We start from the raw sequence: 19,072 nt of genomic DNA, 5'->3' as shown, positions 1-19,072 counted from the left end.
AGAGTTGCCAGATTCTCCAGTTTTTCAAGGGAAGTTGGAAATCAAGATTATTTGAAATCTCAAGTTTTTAAGTCCTGGCAATTAATTTAAATTCATGCAAAATGCTTTTCAGGTCAAATGTTGCATGTCTTAAAGGTGGATTTGGCCTGCTAACCGATTTTTGACCTCTTTACTAAACTACTTGACAATACAAAATAGTTCCTCCCCTGGTTAACCTTAAAGTGGTTGGAAATTTTGTGAATTTGAACAAATGCATGGAGTGCTAATGAGCTGTGAAGAGGACACTGGGAGAAATGGGATGATGCTGGAGGAGAGAGTCTGCTGGAGAATGCCAACATATCCTTTTCCCCAGATGCAGACCCCAGTGATGGGGAAAAGGTTACATCTCAGTTTGTCACTGCAGGGTGCATTTATGCTCTTCAAGGAAAATGAGGCTGAGAATGGTAAACTCCTAAATACTGGGTTCTAATTTCACATCTATTTTTCTATTATTCTCCCATAAGAAAGATCTGCTGAAATGGATCATAGACCTAAATGTAAGAACTAAAACTACCATAAAACTTTTAGAAGAAAACAGGAGTAAGTTTTGTGATCTTGGGTTAGTCAAAGTTTTCTTAGATACGATCCCAAAAGCACGAGACAAGAGACAAAAATAGATAAATTGGACTTCATCGAAATTAAAAATATGTTTCAAAGGACACCACCAACAAAGTGAAAGATACCCCACAGAATTGGAGGAAATATTTTCAAGTCATATATTTTATGAGACTGGTATTTACAATATATAAAGGACTCTTACAACTCAACAATAAAAAGACAACCCAATTTAAAAATGGGCAAAGGATTTGAAAAGACATTTCTCCAAATAACATATAACAGGGCCAATAAAGAAATGAAAAGATGCTTAACATCATTAGTCATCAGGGAAATGCAGATCAAAACTACAATGAAATGCCACTTCACACCCACTAGGATGACTATAATCAAAAAGACATAGTGTTGGCAAGGGTGTGGAGAAACTGGAAGCTTCATATACTGCTGGTGAGAATATAAAATGGTGCAGCTGCTTTGGAAAACAGTTTGGCAGTTCCTCAAAAGGTAAAGCACAGAGTCATTATATGATCAAGCAATTCCACAGGTATATACCTAAAAGAAATGGACTTTGAAAATGTGCTAAGAGAAAGAAGACAGTCACAAAAGACCACAAATTGTATAATTCCATTTATATGAAATGTCCAGAATAGGCAAATCTATAGAGGCAGAAAGATTAGCCTCGCAGAGGCTGGGGCCTAGGGAGAAATGAAGAGTGACTCATAATGGGTAAGAGATTTTTCTGGAGTGATGAAATGTTCCAAAATTGATTGTGGTGATGGTTGCACAAGTCTGTGAATATACCAAAACTACTGAATCGTGCACTTTCAATGGGTAAGTTTTACGGTGTGTGAATTATGTTTCAATCAGGCTGTTTTAAAAACTTTGCTGGCATAGAGGCACTGTAATGTCCTTTTAATCACAGACGTGTTTCATCTATTCCTTGATTTAGATAACTCTAGGGCTGGGTGACACAGACCAGGTCTAGTTCAGAGTATCAACAAGGAGCAATTTTCAGCTGAAAAAACCTAAACCTAAACAAAGAGGACGTTAGTTGTTAACCTCTCATCTGCATTTGTTTCTGGTTGCTGCCTCCTATAATTTGGTTATAATTAAACAAAAATTTTTAATCTGATAAAATGGTAAAGATTATATATGGTTGTACTCCTGTATGGATTAACTTGGGAAGATTCATGTGGACGGTGTCTGAATTCTAGAATACAGTCAATTCTTGCTGTTTGCAGTAGTTATATGAATCTCTGGTCACAACATCTTTGTCAACTGACAATACATAACCTTGTTTTATGTGCATTTCTGTTCAAAGCACCTTATCTCATGTGTCTTTTTCTTACAAATCACTATATGCAGTATTTCTTTATAATGAAACAATATTTCAACTACAGAATTTCTGTGCAATGTACTCTACAATACTGAAATTGTAATACTTTCCCTCAGTCATACACACGCACAGAGTACGCATATATAGTACATACAGTAAACACACGGTATAACACACCATACAACATGCATGTACAATAAACAGTACTGTGAACACATACTGTATATTGTACACTAATGCAAATAAAATCCTGAAAAAATTCAAGATTAAGCATTTAGGGGCCAGCCCCATGTCTGAGTGGTTAGGTTCGCACACTCCACTTCGGCGGCCCGGGGTTTCGCTGGTTTGGATCCTGGGCGCGGACATGGCACCGTTCATTAGGCCACGTTGGGGCGGCGTCCCACATGCCACAAGGGGAAGGACCCACAACTAAAATATACTGCTTGTACTTGGGGGATGTGGGGAGAAAAAGCAGAAGAAACAAAAGAAGATTGGCAACAGTTGTTAGCTCAGGTGCCAATCTTTAAAAAAAAAAAAAGATTAAGCATTTAAAGTTTTATAAAAACATTAACTAAAATCTTACTGTTGATGGAGCAGCAGGATGTGTGACGGTGCAGTGCACAGTGTGGTTAAACCTCGTGACCTTGGCCTGCTCCAGGAAAACCAAGGGAGGGGTAGGTGGAACTTATTCTGCTGAAGAGGAAGAGGGTGGCATGTTGACATCTGGCAGTTCAACCTTAGGAGTTTGGCTCTCCTGACTTGTTGATGGAACTGGCAATTTTCCCTCCCAAACGGGCTCGAAAAATTGGGTCAGCCTTGTCTGCTTGGCTTTTTGCCTCAAATCTTTGAGCATCTCGGCATAAGGGGCAAACGCAGTGGAGGTTAGGTGCTTAAATTTGAGGCTTCGATCAAGCATAGGGTCACACTCTTCCATGTCATTGAAAATTTTTTCCAAGGCAGAATTCCATTCTGATATTTTGGCCACTGTAAGAGGGACAATTCTTGAAGTCTTAGTCTGACTTTCATCACTGTCCTCGTCGTTGCTGACTCCAGTGCCGTGTTTTGCCATCTCATCCAGGTCTTCGTTGGTGGGTTCTACTGCCTTCTCTGCCAAAATTTCCTCCACATCTTCTTCTTTCATGTCATCAAAGCCTTCTCCACTTATTTGCCGTGCGATGTGCATTATGTTTTTGACGCTGTTCTTTATACTTTCTGTAACACTTTCAAAGCCTTCGAAATTTTCCACACAGTCTGGCCAAACACTTTTCCAACAGTTATTGATAGTAGCCTGCTTGATGCTGTCCCAGGCTGTGCCAACATAATCAATAACGTTGCGTATAGTGACTGACTTCCAATAGTCCATCATGGTGGTTTCCTTGTTGGCCTTGAGGGCCTCCAAGGCCTTGCTATAAAGCTCCCTGGTATAGTGCGCCTTGAATGCTTTTATTATGCCCTGATCCAGGGGCTGAATGAGAGACGTAGTGTTTGGAGGCATGAAAAGAACTTCTACGTTGGGGTGGGCATTTCTGAGTTCTTCACAGCAATGCACTGGGGCATCATCCAAAATTAATAAAACCTTGAAGGCAAGGTTTCTGCCCTGGAGATAGCATTCAACTTCTGGTATGAAGCAGTTGTGGAACCAATCGGATGTCATCCATGCTTTTTTGTTCCACCTCCAATGGACGGGCATATGGTTCACACTTTTCCCTGTAACTGCTTGTGGATTCTGGGCTCTGTACACCATTAGAGGTTTGCACTTAAAGTCGCCCTTGGCATTGGCGCACAACAGCAAGGTTGCATAGTCTTGGAATGATTTAAAGCCAGGGGCTTGGGAAGCCATTTGCGTTATATAGGTTCGTTTGCCAACGTCCTTGTAAAATAAGCCAGTCTCGTCAGCGGTGAAAACCTGCTCTTCCACATATCCCTTTTCCTCTATAACACTTAGCAAGTGTTTTTTAAATTCTTGCGCAGCCTCCTGATCTGCAGAACTTGCCTCACCTGCAAGTTTAATATTTTTCACACCATATCGCCTTTTGAAACGTGCAAGCCAGCCAGCACTAGCCGAGAAGGGTTTAACATTTTTCTGACCCTGGGTAACATGACCGTAAATTTCTTTGGCTTTCAGCCTCACAACAATGCTGTCCACCACACCTTTTTTATCGGTTGTCATCTCATGAATCCACAAATTCAGTCGCTTTTCCATCTTCTCCATAGCTTCCTCACGCACTATAGATGTCACTTTAGCACTTTCCGGAGCAGCCTCACGTACAGATCGGCGAATTTCCTTTTCCTTTTTCTTGATGTACCGGATTGTCGATTCATTAACATTGAACTCACGGCCAACAGCACTACAACTCATGCCTGAACGCAGCTTATCTAAGACCCGTATTTTCTCCATAAGGCACATCACAGCCTTCTTGCGCTTAGGAACAGCGGGCAGCACTTCAGCACTACACTTGGCGGTCATTTTAAACTGCGAAATCACCAAAAGAGCACAAAAATACAAAAGACGTGGCACTATATAGACTGCGAAAATGTCACTTATTTACAGTATGAGAGTTAAAGCAAAAAAGCAGATCGTCCGTCTCGTTCAACCAGAGCTGGTACAGCGCGCCGTGATTGACTCAAAATTTCACCTTTTGCGCATGTCCGCGAATAACCCCAGAAAGCACCGCGAATATCGATTTTGGGGTTACGATAAAGTTTAGCAAGTAAGCGAATTCGAAAATACCAACCCGTCAATAATCAGGATCAACTGTATTTCCACGGGCAATTTTGTTTTTGTTTTTGTAATTCTGTTTAAGCACATTTACTAAATCAAAGTGGCTTGGTAGCGCTGAAGACTACAAGTTCCAGCATGCACAGCTTCATCACAGGGCTCCGTCAATGGCCACCGTAGCGTTAGACCCGAGGCATTGGCCCGGAAATGTCGCGTTTGGATGACGTAGCACTGTTTGCGCATGTGCACACACTGCGGAGTCGCCCCAGCCGCCGTCGCTGCAGCCTCCCAATGGTCTCTCTGTAGAGCTTTGCCGTTGGGGGCAGCCCCTGCGGTCCTTTGGCTCGCTGGCCCCGCGCGACAGCGACATGGAAGAATTCGACTCTGAAGATTTCTCCACCTCGGAGGAGGACGAGGACTACGTGCCGTCGGGTGAGCGATTCCACCAGACGCGAGAGGTGGCTGGCCCCGCCCCGCGCTCACGTGAGGCGCGCTTGGCCTGGCGCGCGTGGGCCCCAGCCCTGACGGCGCGAGTTCCGAGCGTCCCGGCCCGGCAGGCTCCGCACCCGCCTGCCCGCGCCGTGCACGTGGCCCGGGACGTGTGCACGGCGACATCTCGCGCCGCAGCTCCCGCTGGCCTGGCTTCGGCCTCTGCCCCCTCCCAGAGCGCGGGAACCGGCACCTGAACGCGGCCCTGCCGCTGGCGCCGCTGGCGGTGGTCGGTCGTCCGCTAACCACTCCAACGCTGAAATCTTCCGAAAGGCAGACTGGGCGTTGGACGTTATGGCAGACCTTTCGTCCCCGGGGAACTGCGAGCTAGCATCACGTCCAAGATGGATGTGGCCACGTCGTGCGCTCAGAAGGGGTCTGGTGGTCATGATGCCTTTTGCCTCTTTGCAAAGTGTATACCTATTGTTCTCTTCTCAGAACTGTTTTTTTCCCCTACTGTATTGGCATCTCAGACGAGGCGGAGCCAAAATTAATCTTGTCCTTCAGACCTACCCCTTCCGCGCTTCTGCGCCTTTCCCAGACTTCCCGTCTCATTGAAAGTGTCTACTCAGACAATCCCTCAGGCAACAAACAAACAAAAAACATCCAGGAGTCGTCCTTACTCTCTTTTGGTCCAGCCGATGCATAAGTTCTGTTGTGTCTACCTGTAAAATCAGTTTCTGACTGCTCCCTCCCCAATCTCACTGCTGCTGAACTACCGTTATCCTTCACTAGGATTCGCTATAGGTCCCCAACTGGTTTCCCTGATTCCATTCTTGTCCAACGACACTGGTCTTACGCGAACTGTCAGAGTGATCATTTGAAAACTTGCTTTCATTTTAATCAAAGGTATGCATGCACGTACTTGATAATAGTCAAATATTTCTAAAAGGCTTGTTTTGAAACCGGGTAGTTCCTTTATCCCTCATCCCTGTTAATCCTCGCCAGCGGCAAAATGTTTCCACTTTTTGAAAAAGTTGATATTTCCATTGTGTTTTGACTTAACCCATGCATGGTGGGCCTTTACTTTTAATATTCCCTTAGCTCGTTCCCTTCCCTCCCAGCACACACACCCTTCCGCCTTCAGGCCCTCTTCAGCTCCCCAGACTGCCATTGTTCCTGTGTCCATTTGTGGTTAGATCAGTATTCAGTGTTTGCTTTTTTGCAATGATTGTGTGAACACCACGTTCACAGCTAGACCAAGTGGTACATACTGTGATTGCTTTTCCTGCACCACTTGTTTTCTCTGGAGTTAGTGGTTGCCATTTTGTTGTTGTCGCTTATCTATATATTTACTATTCATTTGACCCTAAACTCCCAGAATTGTCTAAGTCATCTCCCAAGATATTTAGATCCATTAGATAATTTTTCACTTTCATCTTGAAGTCCATCTTTGCCTTCTGACCCGCTCCAGTTTGGCCTAATTTTACCATTTTTAAACCTAGGATCTTCCATCATGATTATCACTCTGGGTGTTTCCTTTATCTTCCTTCGTTGGGTTCCCTGTTTCTTGGGTCCCATGTCTTCTTTCTTGGTGTGTTCCACCAAAATGAGAATAAATCCTCAAATAACTTCTGGAGGAAGGATGCATGGGAGAAACATTTTTTTGAGGCCTTGAATGTCTAACATGCGACCCTCAGACATGATTGATCATTTCTGTAGAATTCTGTGTTCTGTAGTAATAATTCTACATCCAGATTTTAAAGGTGTTGCTCCTTTACTTACTAGCTTCCTTTGTTTCTATTAAGAAACCTGTTTTGTTCCTGATTTTTCCTCATTTATATAAGATCTGTTTGTCTCTGGAAGCTGATAAAATCTTCTCTCTGTTCCCGATATTTTCTCATCTTTCACAATGATGTACCTTTGTTTGAGTCTGTTTTCATCCATTGTGCTGGGCTTTCTTGGTCTTTTTTTTTTATCTTCATTCTGTTTTATTTTTCTGCAATCCTCACTATTCATATGTTGAATCTTATGTTAGATCTGCTGGACAGGTCCTCTAATTTTTATTCTCTCTTATTTTCTAACCCTTTGACTTTCTTCCACTTAATGGGAAATTTTTAATATTTTATCTTCCATCTCTTCTGTTGAGTTTTTTTCTCCTTTCATATTTTTAATTTTGAGTAACGTGTTCTTTGAGTATACCTTTTTTATAGCATCATGTTTTTGTTTCATAAGTACAGTGTTAGTGCTCTGTGGATGTTAATAATACTTAAAATTTTTAAAATTTTAACTTACATACAGTGTTCTATGAGTTTTGAATGCTTAGAGTTATGTAACCACCACCAAAATTAACAGTTTCAAAGCAGCCCCACCCCACCCCCCAAAAACACAGATCGTGTTGTCTGTGAATAGAAACAGTTTTATTTCTTCTTTTCCAATGGATAAACCTTTTATTTCTTTTGCTTGCCTGTACTTGGTACGACTTCCAGTATGATAATGTTGAATAGAAGTGGTGAAGAGTGGACATCCTTGCCTTGTTCCCAATTTTAAGGGGAAAGCATCAGTGTTTCAACATTTAGTATAATGTTAGCTATAGGTTTTCCACAGATGCCTTTTGTGTGTGTGTGTTGTAAGCACTTTACTTGACTAACTCGTTACTAACTCAGTCGCGTAACGCTGCCAGGTATGTGGTACTGTGCTCTTCCTTTTACACATGAAGAAACTGAGGTATCCAGAGTCACCCAGGTAGATAATAACTGAGCTGTGATTTGCACTCTGGCAGCCTGCATATACTGCCTCTCACAGATGCCTTTTATCTGGTTGAAGTTCCCTCTATTCCTAATTTGCTGAGAGGTGAATTTTGTCAAATGCTTTTTCACCATCTTGATTATGTGTGGTTTTTCTTTTGTCAGTTAATGAGGTTAATTACAGTGATTGATTTTAAAATTTTGAACAGCCTTTTATTTCTGGGATAAAAGTCACTTGGTTATGATATGTTGGGGTTTTGTTTTTGGGTTTTTTTTCTTTTTCGAAGAAGATTAGCCCTGAGCTAACATCTGCTGCCAGTCCTCCTCTTTTTGCTGAGGAAGACTGGCCCTGAGCTAACATCCGTGCCCATCTTCCTCTCTTTTATATGTGGGATGCCTGCCACAGCATGGCTTGCCAAGCATTTGTAGGTCTGTGCTGAGGATCCGAACTGGTGAACTCTAGGCCACCGAAGCAGAACAGATGAACCTAACTGCTGCGCCGCTGGGCCAGCCCCTGTATTGTTCTTTTTATATATTGCTGCATTTGGTTTGCTAATTTTTTTTGAGGATTTTTGCATCTGTGTTTATGAGGGATGTTGGAGTGTGGTTTTCTTATAATTTCCTTGTCTGATTTTAGTATCAAATAATGCTAGCCTCATAAAATGAGGAAATAATCTCTGTTTCTTCCAAAGTGACTTTTGTTCACCCTGTATGTTTGGGCTTTGTTATGTTAGATGTTTTCTCAGATGTTGCATGATTCTTACTTATTTGGCTCATATTTAAGCATGGGGTGCTAAAAACGTGGTGGAAGCTCTGAGTCTTTGCGCAAGATTTGTTCATTTTGTGCTTCATTGTCTTAGGGATGTTATTCTGCTTTGTATTCTTTTTTTCTCCTGGTAACTGCACGGAATTTGACCTTTTTTATTTGTTTGTTTAATTTAAAATTTGCTTATCTGTTATCAGTGAGATTGAGCATCTTTTTGCATGTTTAAGATCCAGAGCCATGTGCATCTCCTTGTCTGAACTATCTGTAACATTTGCCCATTTTTATGATGAAAAATAACTTTATATTATTGTAAAAGTAGTGCATAAGCTTTGTAGAAAATTAGAAAATGCAGACCACTAAACATGAAAAGATAGAATCATTACATGACTACCACCTAGAGATTTTCTGTATGAATCCCTTAGTGAACACCCACTCTGATCTTTTTCTACACCCAGGAATAAATATTTGTATTTTTCCCCAATCTGAAATCATACTTTTTCATGCTTCTTTGTAATCTGCTCTTTTCAGTAAATGATCTCTCCCTGTCCATTTCAGTAAATTTTGAACTCATCTAACAGACAAGCCATATTCAGATTTTTCCAGTTCATCCGAAAATAGTTATAGCTGGTCTGTCCAAATCACAGTTGTATTCAGGACTACACATGTCATCTAGTTGTTCCATCCCTTAAATGTATTTTAATGTAGCAAACGCCTCTTTGTCTAATGACATTGATTTGCTTAAGAGATCAGGCGGTATGTCCTGTAGAATGTCTTGATGAGGATCAAGGCTGCCCCAGGCAGAGAAGCCCAAAGTGCCCTGCCCTACATACTGATCTGTATCATCCTCTGGGAAGCATAAGACGTCCTGACTTAATCCAGTCTGATCCTTATCTAAAGTTAGGACCACCCAGTAACCAGACCCCACCTGCACTGCTACCATTTGAATGATTTTTTTCATGATCTTTCCTTTGTCTTGTAAAGAAGTAACTCACATACTCATGCCTTATAAATTTAGCCCTGCCCTCAACCCACTGCAGCTCTTACTGCCCATGGGTCCTGTCCCCGCGCCTGCAGCTCTTACTGCCCATGGGTCCTGTCCCCGCGCCTGCAGCTCTTACTGCCCATGGGTCCTGTCCCCATGCCTGCAGCTGTTACTGCCCATGGGTCCTGTCCCTATGCCTGCAGCTCTTACTGCCCATGGGTCCTGTCCCTATGCCTGCAGCTCTTACTGCCCATGGATCCTGTCCCCATGCTACTCCATGCTATTCTCTAAATAAAAGAGCACTACTGTCAGACTTTGAGAGTCCACGAAATCTTTCTTTCTACTCGACTCACCGTGCCCCCATCAGTCTCACCTTCTGGATTTGACTGATTGTTCCCTCACGGTATTGATTTAGGTTGTTCCTTTGTCCCTTGCATTTTCTGTAAATTGGAAGTTAGATCTAAATGCTTGATGGGGTCAAGTAAAATATTTTTTGGCTAGAATATATTACAGATGATTTGTGTGTTTCATAATGCATGACATCAGAAGACACATGATAGCTGGTTGATTTCCATAGTTGTGGCTACTGGATGAGGATAATGCGAGTCTGATCCCTTTATTGTGTAATTGTTTTTTCCCTTGGAACTGGAAATTATTTTATGTGGCAGTATACTTATTGGTTAAAACTAAAGTTTTAAAAAAATTTTTTTAATATTATTTGATAATCTTTGCCTAAATTACTACTATCATTACAGTGTGAGAAGTGATGTTTTTCTGGTTCTGTGGTTCTTCTCTATTAGTTGATGTTCTTCTGTGAAGTCTAACTTTCAACAATTGGGGCAGGATAAATGTTTAATTCATTTCCTTTAATTACCAATTTTCAAAATGGGAAGTAATTTTAATAGCCTAAAATGGCACAAATTATTTCTTTTTTCTCGTTTTTTTGAGGATCATGAAGGGTTCACAGATTTTTATCGATTCAGTTTGTTTTAGTCTGCTAACAGTTATTCCTTTTAATGCTCAAGTTATCACATTTGGTCACTAGGACTTCTTTCAAGCTGAGTCTTATATCCTTTTAATGTGACCCGTTTCTTAAATAACTTCCTTGCTTTCTGGCACAGCAAAATGTCCCAGTTTAACCTTGTGCTTTCCTCCCTCAGACCTGAGATTAGCTGGGTTTTTTTCAGGGAGCCTTTTTTGTGATGAATGCAGTCATCCGGGGGGCTCAATGGGCCCTTATTGGTACCAAATGCCGGTTCAGTGTAGATTCCAGGTGGCCTCCGGTGGGTTTCTCTGAAATCCTGCTGTGACTACGCCAAGAACTGTCAACGAAAATAATCCATAACTAATCTGTAAATGAAAATTTGGGTGAGTTTATTCTGAGCTGAAATCTGAGGACCATGGCCCGGGGCCTTTCTTCCCGAAGGAAGAAAGGGCATGGAAGAAGTGGGGTGCACAGAGTGGTTATATACCCCCAAAGAGGGTGTTTCGCATATGATTGAAATGTCCCTCCCACAATAGTCACAAGATTGCCCTGTCAGCACAGCGCTTGATGGACACAGCAGGTAGTGGGTCTACTATCTTGGTGGGCATAGCCGGAGGCAAGTCTATTGTCTCGAGCTGGGCTGACACAGGTGAGCGCAGCAATCAGTTTCTAGCCTAGGGAAAGATGCTTAATCCTTAAGGAGACGCCAACGTTGGGAGGGGGAGGGAAGTTGCACGTTTATCTCAAGGGCCTTTTGCTCTTGCCATAAGGAATCTCTAAAGCAGATATACAATGCATGCTCAACGGTCTCGGTCAGGCCCTTTTGGAAAGACAAGGTCAAGCTGAATTAGGTTTATACCAAATGGCTTCCTCATATTCTCCAACATATCCTATTGCTTGCCATTTTTATTTGTCAGTCACTAGGACTTCTTTCAAGCTGAGTCTTCTATCCTTTTAATGTGACCCATTCTTCTTAAATAACTTCCTTGCTTTCTGGCACAGCAAAGTGTCCCAGTTTAACCTTGTGCTTTCCTTCCCTCAGACCTGAGATTAGCTGGGTTTTTTTCAGGGAGCCTTTTTTGTGATGAATCATATCAAAGAATGCAATCTGAACTTTAAAGAAATGCTCATTGCTACTGGAGTGACATTATTTCTGTGCTATTTCAGTGAACAGACTAGAAAACATTTCTCTTAAAAAAGGTTGAGATCATATTCATATATTTTTGTGTGTGTATGAGGAAGATTGTCCCTGAGCTAACATCCCTTGCCAATCTTCCTCTTTTTGCTTGAGGAAGATTGTCCCTGAGCTAATGTCTGTGCCAGTTCTCCTCTATTTTGTATGCGGGACACCCCCACAGCATTGCTTGATGAGTGGTGTGCATCTCCACGCACAGACTGAACCTGCGAATCCCAGGCTGCTGAAGCAGAGTGTATGAACTTAACCACTACACCACCGGGTGAGCCCCTATATTCTTTTTTTTTTCTGGTCATTTTAAAACTTTTTTTTTATTGAGGTCGTAATAGTTTATAACATTGTGAAATTTCAGTTGTGCATTATTATTTGTCAGTCACCATGTAAATGTGCCCCTTTACCCCTTATGCTCAGCCTCCAACCCCCTTCCCCTCTGGTAACCTCTAATCTCTCTTTGTCCATGTGTTAGTTTAACTTCTACCTACGAGTGAAATGATACAATGTTCATCTTTCTCTGTCTGGGTTATTTTGCTTAACATAATACCCTCAAGATCCATCCATGTTGTTGCAAATGGGATGATTTTGTCTTTTTTTATGGCTTAGTAGTATTCCTTTGTGTGTGTGTGTGTGTATATATATATATACCGCATCTTCTTTATCAGATCATCAATCGGTGGGCACTTGGGTTGCTTCCACTTCTTGTCTATTGTGAATAATGCTGCAATGAATGCAGGGGTGGATAAGTCTCTTTGAATTGTTGATTTCAGGTTCTTTGGATAAATACCCAGTAATGGGATAGCTGGATCATATAGTATTTCTAATTTTAGTATTTTGAGAAATCTCCATACTGTTTTCATTAGTGGCTGCACCACTTTGCGTTCCCACCAGCAGTGTATGAGGGTTCCGTTTTCTCCACATCCTCTCCAACAATTGATTTTTTTCTGTTTTGGTAATTATAGGCATTCTGACAGGTATAAGATGATATCGCATTATAGTTTTGATTTGCATTTCCCTAATGATTAGTGATGTTGAACATCTTTTCATGTGCCTGTTGGCCATCTGTATATCTTCTTTGGAAAAATGTCTGTTCAAATCTTCTGGCCATTTTTAAAAATTTTATTGAGGTTATAATAGTTTATAACATTGTAAAATTTCACTTGTACGTTATTATTTGTTAGTCACCATATATATGTGCCCCTTTACCCCTTATGCCCTCCACTCAACCTCCTCTGCCCATTTTTTGACAGGTTGTTTGGTTTTTTGTCATTGAATTGTATGAGTTCTTTATATATTTTGGAGATTAACCCCTTGTCAGATAACGTGATTTGCAAATATTTTCACCCAGTTGGTGGGTTGTCTTTTCATTTTGTTCATGATGTCTTTTGCCTTGCAGAAGCTCTTTAGTCTGATATAGTCCCATTTGTTTGTTTTTTCTTTTGTTTCCCATGCCTGAGTAGACATGGTATTCAAAAAGATGCTGCTAAGACTGATGTCAAATAGTGTACTGCCTATATTTTCTTCTAGTAGGTTTGTGGCTTCAGGTCTTACCTTCAAGTCTTTGATTTTTGAGTTAATTTTTGTATATGATGTAAAATAATGGTCTGCTTTCATTCTTTTGCATGTGGCTGTCCAGTTTTCCCGGCACCACTTATTGAAGAGACTTTCCTTTCTCCATTGAATGTTCTTGGCTCCTTTGTCAAAGATTAGCTGTCCATAGATGAGTGGTATTTCTGGGCCTTCAATTGTGTTCCATTGATATCTGTGTCTGTTTTTGTGCCAGTACCATGCTGTTTTGATTACTATAGCTTTGCAGTATATTTTGAAGTCAGGGATTGTGATGCCTATAGCTTTTTTCTCCAGATTGCTTTGGCTATTTGTGGTCTTTTGTTGTTCCATATAAATTTTAGGATTCTTCTGTTTCCATGAAGAATGTCATTGGGATTCTGATTGGGATTGCATTGAATCTGTAGATTGCTTTAGGTAATGTGGAGATTTTAACTATGTTTGTTCTTCCAATCCATGTGCATGAATATCTTTCCATTTCTTTATGTCATCTTCACTTTCTTTCAGTAATGTCTTACAGTTTTCATTGTATAGGTCTTTCACCTCCTTGGTTAAATTTATTCCTAAGTATTTTATTCTTTTGGTTGTGATTGTAAATGGGATTGTATTCTCTTTTTTTGAGGAAGATTAGCCCTGAGCTAACTATTGCCAATCCTCCTCTTTTTACTGAGGAAGACTGGCCCTGAGCTAACATCCATGCCCATCTTCTTCTACTTTATACATGGGACATCTGCCACAGCATGGCTTTTGCCAAGCGGTGCCATGTCCACACCCAGGATCCGAACCAGCGAACCCTGGGCTGCCAAGAAGCAGAACGTGCGTGCTTAACTGCTGCGCCACTGGGCCGGCCCCTGGGATTATATTCTTGACTTCTCTTTCTGCTAGTTCATTATTAGAGTATAGAAATGCAACTGATTTTTGTAAGTTGATTTTGTACCCTGCAACTTTGCTGTAGTTGTTGATTATTTCTAATAGTTTTCTGAGGGTTCTTTAAGGTTTTCTGTATATGCAGAATCATGTCATCTGTAAACAGCACGAGTTTCACTTCTTCATTGACAATTTGGATACCTTTTATTTCTTAATTGCTCTAATTAGAATTCATTAATCTGATTAATTGAATGCCTAATTGCTCTGTCCAAAACCTCCAGTACTGTGTTGAATAAGAGTGGCGAGAGTGGACACCCTTGTCTTGTTCCTGTTCTTAGAGGGGTAGCTTTCACTTTTTCCCCATTGTATATGATGATGGCTGTGGGTTTGTCATATATGGCCTTTATTATGTTGAGGTACTTTTCTTCTATACCCATTTTATTCAGAGTTTTTTTTTTTTTTTTCCTTTTTCTCCCCAAAGCCCCCCGTACATAGTTGTATATTCTTCGTTGTGGGTCCTTCTAGTTGTGGCATGTGGGACGCTGCCTCAGCGTGGTTTGATGAGCAGTGCCATGTCCGCGCCCAGGATTCGAAGCAACGAAACACTGGGCCGCCTGCAGCAGAGCGCGCGAACTTAACCACTCGGCCACGGGGCCAGCCCCCAGACTTTTTTTCATGAATGACTGTTGGACCTTGTCAAATGCTTTCTCTGCATCTATTGAGATAGTCATGTGTCGCATTGATTGATTTGTGGATGTTGAACCATCCCTGTGTCCTTGGTATAAATCTCACTTGATGTTGGTGTATGATCCTTTTAATGTATTGCTGTATTCGGTTTGTCAGTATTTTGTTGAGGATTTTTACATCTATGTTCATCAGCAATGTGGCCTATAATTTTCCTCCTTTTGTTGTCCCTGTCTGGTTTTGGGATCAGAGTGATGTTAGCCTCATAGAATGAGTTAGGAAGCATCCCATCTTCTTTGACTTTTTGGAATAGTTTGGGAAGGATAGGTATTAAGTCTTCTTTGACTGTTTGGTAGAATTCTCCAGAGAAGCCACCTGGTCCTGGACTTTTGCTTTTTCAGATGTTTTTGGTTACTTTTTCAATCTTTTTACTTGACATTGGCCTATTCAGGTTCTCTATTTCTTCTTGATTCAGTTTTGGGAGGTTGTATGGGTCTAAGAATTTATCCATTTCTTCTAGGGTATCCAATTTGTTGTCATATGGCTTTTTGTAGGTTTATCTTATAATTCTTTGTATTTCTGTCATATCCATTGTAATTTCTCCTCTTTTGTTTCTGATTTTATTTGAGCCTTCTCTTTTTCTTGTTGAGTGTGACTTAGGGTTTGTCAATTTTGTTTATCATCTCAAAGAACCAGCTCTTAGTTTCCTTGATCCTTTCTACTGTTTTTTGTTTGTTTGTTTGTTTCAACTTCGTTTATTTCTGCTCTAATTTTTATTATTCCTCTCCTTCTGACCTTGGGCTTGGTTCTTCTTTTTCTAGTTGTGTTAGGTGTAGTTTAAGATTACTTATTAGAGATTTTTCTTGTTTGTTGAGGTGGGCCTGTATTGCTATGAATTTCTCTAGTAGAACTGCTTTTACTGCATCCCATAAGAGTTGGAGTGATGTATTTTCATTTCCTTTGTCTCCAGATATTTTTTGATTTCTCCATTGATCCAGTGGTTGTTCAGTAGCATGTTGTTTAGTCTCCACATATTTGTGAGTTTCCCAGCTTTTTTCTTGTAGTTGATTTCTAGTTTCATAGCATCATGGTTGGAAAAGATGCTTGGTATGATTTCAGTCTTCTTAGATTTATTGAGACTTGCCTTGTTTCCCAACATATGGTTTGTCTTTGAGAAGGTTCCATGTGTACTTGAGAAGAATGTGTATTCTGCTGTTTTTGGATGGAATGGTCTATATATATCTATTAGATCCATCTGGTCTAGTTTTTTTGTTTAATTCCACAATTTCCTTGTTGAGCTTCTGTCTGGATGATCTATCCAGTGATGTAATTTGGCTGTTGAGGTCCCCTACTATTATCATGTTGCTATTTATTTCTTAGGTCTGTTAGTAGTTACTTTATGTACTTTGGTGCTCCTGCGTTAGGTGCATATATATTCATAAGTTTTATGTCCTCTTGGTAGAATGTCCCTTTATCGTTATACACTGCCCCTCTGTCTGTCATTGCCTTTTTTATCTTGAAGTCTGCTTTGTTTGATATAAGTTTGGCAACACCTCCTTTCTTTTGCTTGTCATTTGCTTGGAGTATCATCTTGTATCCTTCACTCTGAGCCTATGTTTGTCTTTAGAGGTGAGATGTATTTCCTGGAGGCAGCATATTTGGTCTTGTTTTTGTTTGTTTGTTTTGCTGAGGAATATTCACCCTGAGCTAACATCTGTTGCTAATCTTCCTCTTTTTTTTGGCTTGAGGAAGATTCACCCTGAACTAACATGTTTGCCAGTCTTCCTCTGTTTTGTATGTGGGTCGCTGCCACAGCATGGCTGACGAGTAGTGTAGGTCCATGCCCGGGATCCAAACCCAGGCCACCAAAGTGGAGCACACCAAACCTAACCACTATGCTGTGGGGCTGGCCCCTCAGTCTTGTTTTTAAATCCATCCAGTCACTCTGTCTTTTGATTGGAGAATTCAGTCCATTTACATTTAGAGTGATTATTGATATATGAGAGCTTAGTATTGCCATTTTAAATCTTGTTTTCTGGGTGTTCTATATTTCTGTTGTTTCTCTTCCCTTGTATTTCTGATGCCATTTCAGTTTGGTAATTTTCTATGATGGTTTTCTCATCGTTTATCATTTGTGTATCCTGATTTTTTGTTTAGTGGTTACCATGACTTTTGTATAAAAGATCTCATAGATGAGATAGTCCATTTTCTGTAGCCTCTTATCTCTATTAACGTAAGCAGGTTCCATCCCTTACCTCTTCCCCAAGTTATTGTTGTCACAAATTATTCTGCTTTATGTTGTGTTTGTGATTAAAATGAAGTGTTTATAACTATTATTATTATTGTTTTTTTTAAAGATTGGCACCTGAGCTAACAACTGTTGACAATCTTTTATTTTTTTTCCTGCTTTATCTCCCCAAATTGCCCACCCCCCCCACCCCTGTACATAGTTGTATATCTTAGTTACAAGTCCTTCTAATTGTGGCCCTTCTGGTTGTGGCATGTGGGACACCACCTCAACATGGCCTGACAAGCGGTGCCATGTCTGTGCCCAGGATCCAAACCGGGGAAAGGGCTGCTGCAGCAGAACACGCAAACTTAACCACTCGGCCGTGGGGCCAGCCCCTATAATTATTTTTTATGCTTTCCTTCCCTTTATCTTTAATGTCATAGTTAAGTGTTTGCTAGCCTGTTCTGATAGCTGCGATTTTCTAGTTTTGCCTGTCTGTTTATCTCCCTGCTCAAGGCTTTGTAAAACTTTTTCTTTTTTGTTTCAGATGTGAATGCATTCTTAATCGTTTCTTGTAGGGGATGTCTTGGGGTGATGAAATCTCTCAGCTTTTGTTTATCTGGAAAAGTTTTTATTTCTCCATCGTATTTGAAGGATATTTTTGCTGGATAGAGTATTCTTTTTTTTTTTTTTTTAAGATTTTATTTTTTCCTTTTTCTCCCCAAAGCCCCCCGGTACATAGTTGTATATTCTTCATTGTGGGTCCTTGTAGTTGTGGCATGTGGGACGCTGCCTGAGTGTGGTTTGATGAGCAGTGCAATGCCTGCGCCCAGGATTCGAACCAACGAAACACTGGGCCGCCTGGAGCGGAGCACGCGAACTTAACCACTCGGCCACGGGGCCAGCCCCCTGAATAGAGTATTCTTGGCTGAAAGTTTTTGTCTTTCAGTATTTTGAATATATCATTCCACCTTCTCCTAGCCTGTAAAGTTTCTGCTGAGAAGTCTGCTGAAAGCCTGATAGGGGTTCCTTTGTAGATATTCTCTTCTGCCTTGCTGCCCTTAATATTTTTTCTTTGTCATTGACTTTTGTCAGTTTTACAAATATATGCTTTGGAGAAGGTCTTTCTGTATTAATGTAATTAGGATTTCTATTGGCTTCATTTACTTCTAATTTCTAGTTTCTTACCCAGGTTTGGGAAATTCTCAGCTATTATTTCTTTGAAGAAGCTCTTTGCTTCCTTCTCCCTCTTTTCTCCCTCTTGAATACCTATAATCCTTATGTTGCATTTCCTACTTGAGTCAGATATTTCTTGGAGAATTTCTTCATTTTTTTTGTCTCACTTCTCTCTCCTCCACATGAAGCATTTCTATATTCCTGTCCTCCAAATTACTAATTCTGTCTTCCATAATGTCAGCTCTGTTTTTAAAGGTTTCTGGATTGTTTTTTATCTCATTCATTGTGTTATACATCTCCAGCATTTCTGTTTGGCTTTTTTTTTAGAGTTTCCATCTATTTTGTGAAGAATTCCTTCCATTCATTAGTTTTATTCCTGAGTTCATTGAATGTCTTTCTGTGTTTTCTTGTAGCTCATTAAGTTTCTTTATGATAACTACTTTGAATTCTCCATCATTTAGATTGTAAATTTCTGTGACTTCAGGATTGGTTTCTGGAGATTTGTCATTTTCCTTCTGATCTGGTGTGTTAATGTATTTCTTCATAGTGTTCAATGAAGTAGATGTTTGCTGGCACATAGTGGGAGTAGCTGGTTGCAGATTTGACCTGCTGCCTTGGGGGTGCAGTAGCTGTGTTTTCTGAACACATTGCATCCACTGGAAGTTGTGCCCGTCCACCGGAAGTTGCTGATAGGGCTCATCTGCATTTGCCCACTGGCTGTCACTGTGTGGTGGGTCACATGCGCAGGAACTCTGGTGCAGATCTGCTGCCCTGGCTGACTGGCTGAGCTGGTGCACTGGGG

The 19,072-nt window shown here is 40.8% G+C and overlaps 2 protein-coding genes across 4 annotated transcripts in view; one reads left to right on the top strand and one right to left on the bottom strand.

Moving 5' to 3' along the window:
• Window positions 1-2,615: 2,615 nt before the first annotated feature.
• LOC103553044 (tigger transposable element-derived protein 1) lies at window positions 2,616-4,397 on the bottom strand. Its single transcript, XM_008523433.2, has one exon. It carries the CDS (start codon window positions 4,395-4,397, stop codon window positions 2,616-2,618), a length of 1,782 nt encoding a protein of 593 aa, XP_008521655.2.
• Window positions 4,398-4,898: 501 nt separating this feature from the next.
• Window positions 4,899-19,072, top strand: part of CFDP1 (craniofacial development protein 1) — a 127,542-nt gene continuing 113,368 nt past the window's right edge. For 2 of the 3 annotated variants that reach the window (XR_011538543.1, XM_070613903.1), the window contains exon 1: window positions 4,949-5,081. Coding sequence is in view for 2 of the 3 variants with exons in the window: in XM_070613903.1 (XP_070470004.1) it covers window positions 5,018-5,081 (64 nt within the window). In the remaining variant the exon portion in view is untranslated. Of the gene's footprint in view, window positions 5,082-19,072 lie in introns of all 3 variants that reach the window. The other variant, XM_008523418.2, reaches the window with a different exon arrangement.

The sequence above is a fragment of the Equus przewalskii genome, chromosome 3 (assembly GCF_037783145.1).
Source record: "Equus przewalskii isolate Varuska chromosome 3, EquPr2, whole genome shotgun sequence".
Classification (NCBI taxonomy): Eukaryota; Metazoa; Chordata; class Mammalia; order Perissodactyla; family Equidae; genus Equus; species Equus przewalskii.
This window is presented reverse-complemented; position numbering and strand designations above follow the sequence as displayed.